The sequence below is a fragment of the Vigna radiata genome, chromosome 10, assembly GCF_000741045.1.
Source record: "Vigna radiata var. radiata cultivar VC1973A chromosome 10, Vradiata_ver6, whole genome shotgun sequence".
Taxonomy (NCBI): domain Eukaryota; kingdom Viridiplantae; phylum Streptophyta; class Magnoliopsida; order Fabales; family Fabaceae; genus Vigna; species Vigna radiata.
The window spans coordinates 3,760,677-3,776,885 of NC_028360.1; the positions used below are offsets into that span (position 1 = coordinate 3,760,677).

At 31.1% G+C, this 16,209-nt stretch overlaps 1 protein-coding gene across 4 annotated transcripts; it reads left to right on the forward strand.

Moving 5' to 3' along the window:
• The first annotated feature begins 8,669 nt into the window (after window positions 1-8,669).
• LOC106775112 lies at window positions 8,670-13,337 on the forward strand. 4 transcript variants are annotated; one of them, XM_014662161.2, is made up of 4 exons: window positions 8,670-8,933; window positions 11,268-11,771; window positions 12,413-12,559; window positions 12,978-13,337. In XM_014662161.2, the coding sequence occupies exons 1-4, from the start codon at window positions 8,829-8,831 to the stop codon at window positions 13,065-13,067; spliced, it is 846 nt and encodes a 281-aa protein (XP_014517647.1). In that variant the 5' UTR covers window positions 8,670-8,828; the 3' UTR covers window positions 13,068-13,337. The 4 variants fall into 4 exon arrangements, with proteins under 4 accessions (XP_014517647.1, XP_014517648.1, XP_014517651.1 ...); XM_014662162.2 differs by lacking the exon at window positions 8,670-8,933 and adding an exon at window positions 9,048-9,722; XM_014662165.2 differs by lacking the exon at window positions 8,670-8,933 and adding an exon at window positions 9,778-9,897.
• Window positions 13,338-16,209: the final 2,872 nt, after the last annotated feature.

The window sequence follows — 16,209 nt, forward strand, 5'->3', positions numbered from 1 at the left end:
TGAAACCATTTTTGGTTCATTTTTTTTTTCTTTTTTTTTACCTTAATATTAGTTAATTTTAATATTATTGACAAACATGTGATACCATCGAGATACATAAATTTTTCTAAATACTTTTTAGGCTTAATAGCCAATTTTGTCTTCAGTTTCGTTGACAAATCTCAATTTAGTCCCTCGTTTTAAAAGGGTTTGAAATGAGTTCTCAATTTCAAAATTTTGAGTCAAATTAATCCTTTTGTTAAACAGAATCAAATGGTCTTAAGGGTTTAATGATTTAGCATAAGATATATTATTTTATAGATGTCTATAAAATAATATCTCTTCTGCCAAATCATCAAGCCCTTAACGTTGTTTGTTTCTGTTTGACGGAAGGGACTAATTTGACTCACAATTTTGAAAGTAAAGACCCATTTCAATCACTTTTAAAACAAGAAACTAAATTGAGATTTTCAACGAAACTGAGGACAAAATTGGCTATTAAACCTATTTTTTAAGATATGCATATGTGTTTATTCGAACATTTTTTTCATCTTCATAAATTATGTCTTCTAAGTGATCATCAAAATGCACATTAGAGTGATAAGATTGAAAATATTTTAAAAATTAAACATTCAAGGTCCATATAAAGAAAACCATAACGGAAAATATATTTTAGTATAATTAAACTTATTGTCATTTCTTTCTAAACAATTATAACGTAAACAATAATATCTCTCACTCTCAAATTTTATTAAACCAATTGTAGAACTTTCAACCAAGTTTTCACATATCAAACTGATCCAGAAGAAATATATTTTCTTATCAATTACTTATAATTATCTCTTCTTCAAATAATCAACGTATATAAGGTAGTAATATCTTTCATTGATATTATAAAAAAATTACATATTACATATAAATTTCAATTCATTTTTATTTAGTATATTTCAGAAAGAAATTGTAAAAAAGAAAAATTGATCGATTAAAATTGAATGTTTTTAACTTAATTTTTCAACTTTTATGATTTATAGAAGTTAAGTTAGTTTCATATTTAGCATTGTATTTTAAATTAAACTAAAAACACAACTTAGACTTAGAGAGTTAAAATATGATTCTGTTATATTTAACTAAGTGTTAGGAACATTTTTTCTTTTTGTGTATTTTGTCACTTTTACCTGACATCAATGTAAATTTGGATTGGATAAGACTGTTTAGTTTGGAATCCTCGCCAACCATCATCAAAAGTTGTTTTTTTTTTTTTTTAATTGAAGAATCTTATCTTAATCACAACATTTTATCCCATAATGTTGTTTATTGATGTGGATGGTTAATAGTAATTAAAACATAAAAGGAAATTGGATACCTGGGTTTCGAGATAAGGAGATGATATCGAGATAAGGTCTGTTTTGATACATAATTTAGGCCTGAATTTTTCAGAAAGATCGAGAATAAAATCACATTTTTTTTATATAAATTAACTTTTATAAGTATAAATATCATATTAAACTTTTTAAAATATCATATTAAAGATACCTACGTGTTGGCTAACTATATCTGTCTCAAAAGAGCATTTTAAAGTTCATGCAGCTTTACATGTTCATGATGTATGCTGTTGTGATTTGCACTTTTTATTTCCAGATATTTCAGATGTAGAAAGGCTCATTAGTAGGCATTTGGCAAAATACGTGATAAAAAAAAAAGAGTGAAATATATGTTTTTTGAGACAGATATTGATTTATAATATTTTTTTACTTTGATATATATAATTTTTTTTCTAAAATTATATTTAAATATATGTAATTTTCGTATATGTTTCAATATGTGGAATTGAGATTATAAGTCTTTCAAATTTTGTATGTCTAATTGCTGATATGTATTATCTCTCCTTCTTTACTTTATTTGGTTATATCCAGAGATTATCTATAAAAACTATTATGATGCCAAAATCAGTAAACATATATGACAAGTTCAACAATAAATACATATTAAATGTCTTCAATCTATTTTATTCCTTTATGTATTTTAGAAGGATAATGATATTTAGACAATATTTTTTTAACAAAATTTGAATATTGATTACGTGTTAATGTGTGATTGGTTAAAAATTATTCTACAATAATATTTATGATTATTTTTATTGATTGTGGAGTAATTTTTAACTAATCACACGTAATTAATGTTCAAATGTTATCAGAAAAATGTTGTCTAAACATCATTATCCATTTTAAAATTTATAATGAATTTTAAATTAATTTTGGTTTAATTATACTTAATTAATAATGATCATATTTTGACTTAAATTAATTATTATTAATTTTAATTGTTATTTAAGTTTGACTGCTTAGTTAATTGTCAATCGATCTCTCAATAGTCAGACTATTGGATATTTTTGATTGGGTGGACCATACAGTCATACGAAGATACCATATAATATATAAAGACATATGCTATTTTTTCAAACATAGTTTCGTTTATTATTTTTTGCAGTATCTTATACACCATAATAGTTTACGGGTTAACCTCTTTAGAACTGATCTTGTCAATGATAGATGGAATAAACCAGAAAGATAAATTAAAATAATTTTAGAAATATCAGTTTTCATATTTTTTTAATTATGATATTTAATAGTAATTCAAATAATTTTTAAAATTTCTGAAAAATACAACAAACATGTGTGTTTTTGCTGAAACTGGTAATTTTATTGATTATATAGAGTTTGGTTATGTTATAGATATTGATAAACAAATTGTAGCATCGTGCTTTCGGTTAATAAGATGAAAAGCAATTTTGCATCATCTACTACAAAAAGTTGAATATATGCTTGTTGGAGAAGGTGTGAAGTTGACAAACCGATTTTGAAACAAAATAAAATAGCAGTTTACGATCATAGTCAAGAGTGCTAACCAAGTTTATTGTAATGTCAATTGTACTATATGGTATGGACGATCAATCGAAAGTGACCAGCACGTTTAATAGGAAGGAGTCGATCGATAAACATTCAATGACATTAATAGATAATAAAAGTGAGTAATTATTATATCACGCATATTGCATTTTTGGTTAATTAACGAGTAATATCATCAAATTAGGCTGGATATAATGAGATTAGCAAATGATGAGGCATAAAATATATTTCATTGAATGACATTCAATAAATTAGACAATTACAAAGCCTATAAATACAAAACTAATGACCAGATAAAATATGATTTTCTAATATTACATTAAGACCTTTAAGAACACCTCAATGACTTGAAAGTGAGATTGTTTTCTTGCATGTCACTCTTCGCTAGACCGATCGGGGAAAGAAAAGATTAAGCACACTTGGTGGAAAAAAAACGTATAGAGTGTTGAACTCGGACCCATTCAACATAAACATTAACATTTAAACTTAAAAAAGACAACTAGATAATTTCTCAATGTGCCATTCTTATTAAAAAGTTGACTTTTTCTTTTACTACCTTATATATATCTACTAGTAGAATCTCAGTCATCTAATCTTGTTGTTATATTTACTATTTTTTAAATTTCTTATTTAAAAATAAAATAAAAAAATAGTATGGTTAATAATTAAGAACCGTATAATTATTCTGTATCATTCATTTTTATTTTGTTTAAAAATTAAATATTTAAAATATGCTTAGTTTAAATATTTATTATAATAATTTAAATTATTGATGAAGTTATTCCGTCCACACCCTATAATAGTTATTAGAATTTAAGGTTAAATATTTTTATTTTTTAAATTTGAGTGTAAAATTGAAATTTTCTTTTATATCAGACTTTGATATAGTTTGTATATTTTTTCTAAAATATTAAATAATATTTTAAACTGATATTTGAATTATATATGTTATTTAGCATATGTTTTAACTTAAACAATAGTCTAAATTATCGTTTAAAATATAATAAAATTGATATTAAAATATTAAAAAAATTATGTTTCAATTGTAAAAACTAAAATATAAAAAAAAATTAAAATAACAAATTTGAAATTTATTTCAATTTTATATTAAATTTAAAACTAAAAGTATATCTAGTATTAAATTTATAAGTAAAATAAGTTTTTGATAAATCTAAAATTTTGTTCTTACTTACTTTTTACTTTTTTTTTAAATATAAAAATTATACTTTTTATAATCATTATACTTTTATATTACGAAAATGTTTTTCTAAAACCTCTTTTTGACACAAATTTGCCACGACGTCAAATTTCTATTGGATGTTGTCACTTAAATGAAAAATATTGCTGAGGAGAGTAGTTTTGGAATTCTGATGATATGAAATTTCATTTTGGAGGTTTCGTTTTCTTCTCTTGTTCACTTTGGTTCTGAACTTTCTCTTCCATTCGTTTCTCCCATTCGGCTCCATCTCTCCAATCCCTTGCATTCTCCATTCGGCTTTCGTCTCATCCAAAGGCCTTATTTCAACCAAAAAAAGAGCTCTTTCGCAATCATTCTGTTGAGGTAAACTCTCTTTCGCGTTTCGCGTTTTGGGTCTCTTTGGCGTTGTGGCTCTGTTTCGGCTTTTCGCTCTCTTTCGCATTGTCTGGCTTCTCTTTCGCTCTCTTTGGCATTTTGGGTCTCTTTGGCGTTATTTATTCTTTTTGTGCTCTGTGAACCCCAATCCACCATTGATTTTTTGTGCAGTTGCAATGGTGGGTTCGAATCTCTCTGGATTCATCAATCATTGTTCAAATGAATGATTTACCGAGATATGTCCATGTAGATGGAATTGGGATGACACCATTTCATTGAATGTGGGTTGAATGTTTCGCGTATTATATTTGACAAAATGTTAAGTAGTAAAATAATGGTGTATTTAATGGACAGTTAAACACTTGATAATCACATATAAACAACCAATTACATTTTAAGGAACTCAATAACAGTAAAAAACACTGTTATTCAGCTGTGGTCCCCTACGTTTTCACCGATGGCTCCTTCAATTCAATAGGATGTCCAAAACCATTTTAGACACTTGTAATCGTTTACACCCCCCTTGTAAACGATTACAAGGCACATTTTTACACCAGAGCTAGCAGAACTTCACTTGACTCAATAATCTCACCATGGGTGGTCCCCTCCTCCACATGGGGGACCCAAAACATTAAGTTCAAGGAATTCCTCACTCAAGAACATCAAATTACAATTAAAACCACTGAACTTGGGTCAAAACACACTACTATGTGGTCCCCTACATTGCCACTGGTGGCTCCTTCAGTTCAATAGGATGTCCAAAAACCATTTTAGACACGCGTAATCGTTTACAACCCCCTTGTAAACGATTACAAGGCACTTTGGCCAAATCCTGCAATTTGTGCATCAAAAGACAGCCTTGTAATCGATTACAAGGTGCTCGTAATCGATTACACATGTCTCTTTTGTGTTTTGGACATGCTGTTACACCGAAGGAACCACCTGTGGTAACCTGGAGGACCACAGGTGAATTTCTAAGTTTTTTAAGACAAGTTCACTGCTTTTTTCAGTGTTTATGTTGTTTAAGTGTGAGTGTATGCTTGGAGGTGATGTTTGGGAAACCCCATCATGGAGAAGGGGACCACCAAGTCATATGAGAGGCACTTTGGCCAAATCTTGCAATTTATGCAGCAAAAAACAACCTTGTAATCGATTACAAGGTGCTCGTAATCGATTACGCGTGTCTCTTTTGTGTTTTGGACATGTTGTTACAGTGAAGGAACCGTCTGTGGTAACCTGGAGGACCATAGGTGAATTTCTGAGTTTTTTAAGACAAGTTCACTGCTTTTTTCAGTGTTTATGTTGTTTAAGTGTGAGTGTATGCTTGGAGGTGATGTTTGGGAAACCCTATCATGGAGAAGGGGACCACCAAGTCATATGAGAGACACTTTGGCCAAATCTTGCAATTTATGCAGCAAAAAACAACCTTGTAATCGATTACCAGGTGCTCGTAATCGATTACGCGTGTCTCTTTTGTGTTTTGGACATGTTGTTACACTGAAGGAACCGTTTGTGGTAACCTGGAGGATCATAGATGAATTTCTGAGTTTTTTAAGACAATTTCACTGCTTTTTCAATGTTTATGTTGTTTAAGTGTGAGTGTATGCTTGGAGGTGATGTTTGGGAAACCCCATCATGGAGAAGGGGACCACCAAGTCATGTGAGAGGCACTTGGGCCAAATCTTGCAATTTATGCAGCAAAAAACAACCTTCTAATCGATTACAAGGTGCTCGTAATCGATTACGCGTGTCTCTTTTGTGTTTTGGACATGTTGTTACACTGAAGGAACCATCTGTGGTAACCTTGAGGACCATAGGTGAATTTTTGAGTTTTTTAAGACAAGTTCACTACTTTTTCAGTGTTTATGTTGTTTAAGTGTGAGTATATGCTTAGAGGTGATGTTTGGGAAACCCCATCATGGAGAAGGAGACCACCAAGTCATATGAGAGGCACTTGGGGCAAATCTTGCAATTTATGCAGCAAAAAACAACCTTATAATCGATTACAAGGTGCTCGTAATCGATTACGCATGTCTTTTTTGTGTTTTGGACAAGGTGTTACACTGAAGGAACCACTTGTGGTAACCTGGAGGACCACATGTAAATTTCTGAGTTTTTTAAGACAATTTTGCTTTGTATTGATTGACAAAATAACTATGCTGATTTCATTAATCTGAATACAATGATTACACTTAGAACATTACATCACATCTAAAAAAGTTAAAAAAGTGCACAATAACAACATTGAAAAAGTCTAGCTTAATAAAATTACAGTCATCCCATAGACAATTATGGAGCTCATAACACAATATTACAGTTATCCATTAAAGTCATATTTTCACCAGCATTAGAAAAGATAAATGAAACCATATGTAATATTAACTATTAATGGTCTGCTTGTTTGGATGATGATGATGGTTGGTTAGTTGGCAGAAGAAATTTGCGGAGAATGGCTTCCACATTAACATTGTTTTCTGCCCACTCAAGTCTAAAAACCAAGAAAATGGAGTCTTCGAAACGAGTGACCGTTGGTCCTGTGTCAAGCATTTGTTCAAAGTGCAGAGATACATTGTTGAAAAAGAATGACGAACGTTCAACTGCATATAGAAAACAACACAATGGTAAACACCAAAGGAAATAACCAAAAAATCAAAAGTGGTCGAAGAACCCGCAAGAAACCCAACACACAAACGAAAAACCCTATACCCAAACCACAACATCAACAGAAACCGACACCAAACGCAAAACTCAATACCCAAACCGACAAGAAAATGGTCGAAGAACGCATTTACCTTGCTCCAACCACGCTGCTGTCCAGAACTTCTCATTTCGAACAAGGACAACCAGAACAAACTGTGAGAACAGACAACCAAAAACGAAAGGAGAGAACGAATGTCAGAGAAAACGCAATGGACAGGACGAAAACGCCGGGAGAACCAATGTCAGAGAGAACGCAAGGGAGAGGACGAAGGGAGAGGACGAAATGTGAGAGAGAAAGAAATCTGAGACAAAAAAAGTAATGAAACTGGGCAAGGATAGAATTAGAAGGAAAAATTTTTGAAACCCTTTTTATTCTATCGGCCAAAATTTTTTTTTTTTTAAAAAAAATAACCAATTGGACCTTGATATCTTTCGATGTCAAATGTGTATCAAAAATTGAATGTCAAAGTATCGGAACCTTTTTTTTATCGTCCTGTTATTCTTATTTCTTTGAAACATTTCTTATAAATCATAGAAGAACCGTTATCAGAAAACTTATGTACGTCTCATGTTTTCAATCTTATCTTCTAAAAAATGGCCTGACAGATAACGAGTTATAAAGTTATAAGTTATAAATTAAAGAATAGTCAGATCACACATTTTTACATTTTGACATATAAAGATTCGTTATTTTGACACCCAATATTTTACAGTACGATAAAAAAAAATACTGAAAATGTAATACAGACCTTAATGTTAAAAAGGGGTTGATGAGGAGTCCCATCACATTATTCCATTCAATAACTCTTAAATGATGCCAAAAAAGAGTGTTTGACGAGAGAAAAATTCTAGAAAACTAGTAATCTTTGCTACAAATTTTGTCTCTGCAATAGTGGATGTGACACGAACGATGCACTTGATGGTTTTCCATTCTTCAAAGCTGTGATTAGCAAGTGACCCTTCAATTCTGAAAGTGTATACAGAACGATAATAATTCAGAGTTCAAACAATTTATGTTAAAGATAAAGATACTGCTTTTGTTATTTGCTCTCAGAGTTGTTCTATAATTACTTGTTTACTTCAGAGTTTCATATGATACTATGATAAATACTAAAAGTGAATGTTAATTGTTGTGGTTTTTGTTTCTGACATTGTGAAGATTATTTGACAGCATTAGGGTATTGGGTTAAGCCCCCACCATGGCCACCACCACCACCACCATTATGTTCACACTGCTATTGGCTTGGTGCAACTCATCTGCCTCTGCGATTCGCAAATATGATGCCACACATTATTTAATATACTCATTATAAACAATACCCTTTTTCTTTTCTTTTTTTTCTTTAAAAAGAGCATGACAAGAAACATGATTGGGGACACTGTATTATAAAATGGTTCTGTCCTTTTCTTACTTTGTCCTTATTTTAATACTTTCTTCTCACATCATATATTTCCAAAGTCCTTCTGCAACTGTACTATTATTATTGCCCTATTTACTTCTCATTTTTCTTCGTATAAATACTCATTCTCTTTCCTCCTTTCTCCCAAATAAAATATATCTCAAAACACAACCACCTCTGTTTTACTTTCTCTTCCTCTGCTCTTACTCTGTTTCCGCTGGAACGTATTTGTATCTGCCTCTCGCTTAAGTTAGATTCAGTATTGGAGAAATGTATGCTGAAACTGGCCTTCTCTTCCCATATTTGCACAACCTCTCTCAAGAGCTTCACCAGCTTGAGGAGTACTGCAAAACCCAGAAGTACAATGCTTCAATGGTATCTCCTCTTGGTCTCTTCTTGGCTCTGCTCATTCCCCTGTCTTTGCTCTGTTTTTCTGCATTTTGTTTGTTTTTTTTCTTCTTTTTTCTCTTATGCAATAAATTTCGAAACTTTCTTTTACCTGATACTTCTTCCTTACTCCGAATTGTCCCTATTCATTTTTTCGAGTAAATGGGGTGCCAGAAAATGGGTCACTTTTTATTAGAGAATTAAACTCGATTTAAGCTGGTGTCTAAATTTTCACGTGAATGTTTACTTCTCACATTTCAGATTTTTTGCGACGTTTCTTCCTCTTTTAGTATATGATTTGCGGTTCCTTCCTTGATGGGTAATATCAAGCTGAAGAAGGAAAGCCGATAACCAAACATCTTCTTACTTAATATATACTTATTCATTTTCGTTTTTCTCCTTCTCTTCTTTCTGAACGTTTTCTCTTATTAGTACCACAAGTGGAAACAACTGTAGTTGGATTCATACGCTGGATCTGAAAAAGCATGAGAAAAGGAGAGAAAATAAAATGGGTATAAAAGGAAAGTATTTTCTCTGTTATAGTTCCGTCTTGTATAATCTTTCTTCCTACTGTTACAAGTTTGTTGTGTGTGAACTCTCAGTGGAGTTTGTCCTTTTGCGCCGCACTGAGGAGGGAGATTAAAGAAAAAAAAAAGGACTTTTATTCGCTTTACTCCTTTATACTAAGGAAAAAGGGTAAAGGAACGGAGTTTGTTAATGCTCAACTTAATCATTTCCTCATGGTATTTGTCGAGCACTACATGTAGTTCTAGAAAGGTTATTTCTATTTCTGCTCCTGTTACATTTAAATAAATGGTAAAATTAGGTTGCTTTCATGTGGTGTGGTTTGCTGTTTCCGCACTAAAATTTCAAACAAAGTTCGGGTGATAGTGCCTTGTAATCACAGAAGGAGCTCCTTGACTAATCCACCTTCTGGTTTTTTCAAATGAAGGTTGTCCACTATGGTATAAGGGTTTATAATGATATTGCTTGCAGCATAACCTTAAATAATTGACATAGATAGCTGCTATGTGTGAATTTGTATCTGTTGTTCAATTATTTGCTTTTCACTGGCTTCCTTTATATATACTGATTTCAATAGTTCACGGGAAGAAAAATAATGATCCATAGTCTCTAGCTGAGTTATAATCAAATGTATTCTAGGGTAGTGTGTGATTCTAGTTTCATTGTTTCAGCTGTTAAAAGCTGGATTTTCTTTTAAAGCCAGGTTTTGGATTGGTGCATGGCTTGGAATTTGAAACCATCTATTGAATTCCAATTTGAAAACCTGAATCTTAGCAGCCATTCTTTTTGTTTGTGAAGGTTCTGCTGAATATGTATTGGCAGATAATGTTTACAGCAAGGCTTCTGCTTTGCAGTAGGGATATGGTGTTTGCTACTGTGTATGGAATTTTATTTGTGTTGAAATTAGAAGTAGAAGCGTAAGAAAATCCTTGCCTTTTTATTCCTTTACCGTTTAACCTACAATATGTACTATTCTGATTTAAGTACTTGAATCAATTTCCTAAACTGGAGAATCTTACATGTTTCTTAGACTGTGCTCGAAACTCTTTGAAACCCTTGCCCAACTCTCTTACTGACATATAGCTTTTTCTGTCACCTCACTGTCTCAGATTGATTCTCTCTCTTTTTTGCTGTTCTCTCTTTCTAAAAAAGTTGAGGATAATCCCATCCATAAATCATGTTTTGGTTGGATGACCATGATATGCAATTGGAATCTTTTTCCATTCTAAGAAATTTATAATGTGGTCAGTTGCTTTAAGAATCACTTTACTTGATGGAATCATGCAAATATCATCATGAAACTTTTGGCATCATTGATATGTCAGGAAATCATCTTTGGGCAACTTCTCGGCATTAGCAAGTTAAATATGATAACCAGTTGGAAACAAGCATCACATGCTCACAACAATTGACTACTGGATATAGATTATGACTAAACAGTGAATGTTTTGATGACACATCCTTTTGAGGGTGCAGGGTATGGGAGAGGGAAAAGTGTAAATCATTGTAACCCATACCGTGTCTGGAATTGACATCATATGATGTGTCCTTTCCTTTTTTTCTTTTGTTGCATTACAGTTATTGCTTTTGGTTCAATACTATTATTTCATATTTGTCTGTAATAGTTAAACAGCTTGTGCTATGCTTTTTTTTTTGTTCTAAAGCTGTATTCTGCTTTCACTTGGTAGTTATTGCATTCTGGTTATACATTCTTTATTGAGTTTTGCAAGTAAAGTTAATTTCATTTCTATAGCTGTTTTCCGTCTGTTAATTTAGTTCCCCATGTCTTTAATGCAGGATGACTATGTTCAGTGTTCTGCCATGTCAGAGTATGATTTGGCAGCAGAGGGAGATCTGTTCAAAGCTCCTGAACCTATTATTGAAGAGCCAATCATGGACCTGGATCCCATGACAGCTGCCATCTCAATGATATCTTGTGGGGAAGATGTCTCCTCTCAGGGACTAAAATCCACTGATATTGATATTCTTCAAAATGATCAATTTCTGAGTGAGGTATTCTATGAATGCAAAAAGGACCTCTTAGAAAAGGCAGCAATAGAGTCACCACTCTCAGAGATTCTGGAAATCAAGGTTCCTCTTCTGAACATTGATGAAAACTCAATTCAAGAAAACAGGCCACTTCCTGACATGCAGTTAGGAAAGAGTGTCAGTTCAGGAAGTTTAAGCTCAATGGATTGGATTCGTGGAGTTGCAATGAAGCCTGCTTTCATTGATATCCCTGCAATGGATTTCAATGCAGTTTATGGCATGCGAAGATCATTTAGTGAAGGAGATATAAAGGTTTAACTTAACCTCTTTTGTATATACATTTTGTTATTTTTTATAAATTTAATTAAATCACCATCAAATTTAGCAGTGCTTAAAGATAGCAGCTCGGAGGTGTGATATCCATGCCTTCTTTGTCTTGAATCAGAAGCGTTGATGTTTTCAGAATTCTGCTTCTTTTCTTGACGTTTTTAGAGTAATAGCTTTTTCCAGCTCAATAGAGAGAGAGCCTTAACTACCTTTTGAACTCAATCAAGAAGAAAATTTCACCTCTATAGAGTATCAACTCATCCTCTCTGTTAACTCTAAAGATTGTAGTATGGAAATCAAAATAGAAGGGACTGATGATGACATGATCTCAATCTGATTGATTTAGTTAGAAATGACAAATTTTGACAATATTTTCGTACATGCCTAATATTTTAAAGGTTGGTTTTTGCTGGAATCTATCATATGTCTAAAGAATTCATAATCTCCTTCTGTGATCAGAAATTAAAAGTCTGTTACAGACATACACCAAAATTCTTGTGGTTCCTTTTGCCATGACAAACAATTGTGCAGAATGACAAACAATTTCTGTTTTAAATTTATTTATTCCTCTTGTTTGCGTGAATAAACTCACCAAGATCTAGTGATTTACTCAACTATTGTGACAGACTCTCGGTAACGGAAACATGAACATTGTCCAATCACCCCTTGAGAGGCCCTTTCTCATCAGCAACTGCACCAGTGAGGAACGCTTCCAAAAGCTCTCCAGGTACAGGAATAAGAGGACCAAGAGGAACTTTGGGAGGAAAATCAAGGTAATTGTTTCACATGAATAGTTCACCATTCTTTTCTCAGGTTTTCCAGATTTAGTTTTATTCAATTCCATGCATATCTCATGGATGAATAGTTTCCCTTATAAATGTTCATCATTAGTTTATTACCTCAACTGCTGAAGCTTTGAACTGTGTTGTTACTTTTTTGCTTAAAAAAGTAGAAGCTATAAGTAGCATGAAAAGTCACATCTCAGACATGCTGATAATCCTTGATATGCTGCTATTAAGTTCTTAAGCATGGCATCAACAGTGGTTTTCTTTGGCAACCAAGTTTTATTGATGTTATCAAAATTTATATCTATTTCTGTAAATTAGTTTTATTTCTAGTCGATGTAAGAGCTTTAACATCTGAGTTAAAAACAGATTTCCATCAGAGCTGATGATATACTTGTTTTTCCAGTATGCATGCAGGAAGGCTCTTGCTGACAGTCAACCAAGAATCCGTGGAAGATTTGCAAGAAGTGAAGAATGTGAGAGCAAGAGGGAATGAATGACTTAATAACTGATATAGTAGTAGGAAGAAGGTAGAGTGAAGTAGCTATATCTGATCAAACTCAGCAGTAGTAATTATGTGATTAGAGCTTATGTGGAGTCTCTGTATGTTTGAGCAGATATTTGCTGAATAAACCAGATCCCAAACTTCTTAGGGTAGTTCATCTCTTTATCTATTGTATCATCGTCTCTATAGACGTGAATTACCTTCCACATATGTAAATAGGTTTGTTCAATAATGGAAAGATAAAGAAAATATCTTGTACCATGTTCATATATATATATATATATATATATATATATATATATATATATATGTATGTATATGTATATATCACCAAATCACAAGGTGGTAACATTAATAATTTCCTTTAAAATTTTCGTTTTTGACGATTTTTCATCAATCAGTGGTGTCAACTGAATGTCATGTATGATTTACAACATGTGTGTAGAGAAATTTACTTACAAAAAAATTTATAAAAGAAAGATTTGAATTAATTTTTTCAAAAATTATAACTAAACTAGATGATGATGATGAAAAAGTTGGAGGATTGCAAGTTGCAGAACTTTTCATTTTGTTTAGATGAAGTGCCCAGTGGTGGGAATCAGGGCATCTTTCTGCTCTGCTGGGAATAAATGCATTCTTTTTAATTCAATCCTTATTTGGCAATTTTTTTATTGTAATTATTTCTTATACTCTGTTTCTTAGATTAAAACATATACTACTAAAATAACTCACAAATATCTTTGTTTAATTGAATATATTCTGACGATTTTCTTGAATAAAAAACATAATAATATTGTAGTTATTGCGTAATGATCAATATACCCTTGATAATAAGGTTCCTCAAATTTTAAGAATAATACCCATTTTCTTACTTTTCTTACTGCCTTCAATTCATTATATACAACAATTTAGAATATTTATAGGTTTGCTCTTAATAAAATGAAAAGAAACAATATTAGTTACATGTGTATGAATTAGTTAAAATAAAATGAAATGGAGAAGAACTAGATATTTAACCCATCAAATACAATGGATTTCCTCCTCCAATTTAAGTAATAAAATGGTAAGCTTTTATTTTATTTCATTAAATTCGTATTTGTCACATCTTACTTTATTCTATTAATTATTAGATAGTAGTGACATTAGATTGAAGATGCTATGAACATATGTTATCTAGGATAATGATATTTAGACAATATTTTTTTAACAATATTTGAACATCACTTACGTGTCATTTTATGATTGGTCTATGATAGTATTTATAATTATTATCATTAATTGTGAAGTAATTTTGGACCAATCACATAATGACACGTAGATAGTGTTCAAATGTTATAAAAAATGTATTATCTAAGTATCATTATCGTATTATCGTGTTATCTATATGCTGCAATGACAAAACATGAAACATCTGTTCGTGTAGGTATCAAATTGCAAATTCATTTCGAAATATGTGAGATAGATATGAATTTTGTAGGACAAAACAATATCGTTTTTGAAAATTTAAAAGATAAATGTAATGTTTGTGTGACACGTGAAAAGTGAATGAGCTTTGCATATTGTGGGCTAAAAGCAAGATAGAGCATGAATGATGTGGACAGGTGGATCATTGCATATACATGTTTATGCTGTGTCACTGTCACTTGTTTTTTCTTCTTTTATGAAAATAATAGACTTCAATTGTATTACTCAATATTAGGACAAGAATAGAGGCCATTCAAATCAACTTGGAAAATAGTCTATAATTTGAGTAGAAACAGTGTGAAAAGGAAGATCTAGTGCAAAAGTGATGGCCATGTTGGTGCCTATATTTTAGTACAAGATTTTACAGGTTTTGCTGTTATCAAGACTCTTTTCTTCATCCGTTGTGTTGTCTTGTTTAAAGTGTTAGAATTTAGTAAACACGAAAAATTCAACCAAGAAAGAGTTTGTCTAATCTTTTTTGGAGTAGAAAGTTGGTGGTTGTATTAAGAGAAGGGAAGTAATTTACAAGTAAAGTTTGTGATTTTAAGATAAAGTTCAGTGATCACTGCCTATTTTGTATCACTTTTAATTTATGGAAGGAATTACTTCAAGTTAAGTGTATGAGATATAACATTATTGTGTCTTGAGTGTTTAGATGTGTGTTTTCCTTATTGTTAGTTCTGAAATTCAATTTGGTCAAACTCAGATTATTTATAAGTGGTATATCAAAATCAATAAAGACTTCAAATTATCATGGTTTAATTGAAACTAATTATGTTTTATAGTAAATTAATCATCATCAAGTCTAATCAATTTTAAGGGTCACAGTTTGATAAATAAATTACGATCATTTGATTTCGAAAATATCATTATGTCTACTCTGAAAATATTTCTAAATATATGATCCATTCAAGATTGACTAAATAGTCATATGATACAAATAAAATATGTTATTTTATCTTCAAAATTAAAATTGTCTCCATCACTACAATACAAAAATTGTCTTTAAAATGGACAAACATTCACAAAAAATATACTTGTAAAGAAAATTAGTTCAATAAGTAATTCCAAAATCTACACTGGTAAAAAAAAATATTTGTGACATCTTATTTTGTAATTAGTAATTATAGTGATGTTAACAAAAACCTGACTTTTTTTTTTTAACAATTAAGAGCAAAAAATTACTTTAACTAATTTCTATGTACATGGAAGCGAAAAGTCAATTAAACCTTGCTTTTATTTTAAATCAACTTTAATTATTGCATAATAATACTGTTAAATAAGTGGTTTGTACAGAGATTTTATACAACTCATTTGTTGATTCATTAAATAACATAAGATCAAGTGAGAAAGATTGAATTTTGAGTTAAAATAGGTTTCGTGAAAGAAGTTGCCTTTAGTTTGTTAATTTTGTATGTAAAATTCATCTAAAGAAATTGTTTTTGTGTAGAACCAATTTAGAAAACCCACATTAAAAATTTATCAAAAATTTCAAATTAAAACGCGCACAAATTGTGAATTAAGTAAGTAATGAGCGATTTTTTGTTCAAATACTTAATTATATTTTTATGATAAAGTACATGATAAATTTAGTAGTATTCATTTTTTTTAAGTACACTAACCGAAGTTAAATATATGATTGAAATTTATGGTATTGATTCTAATATAC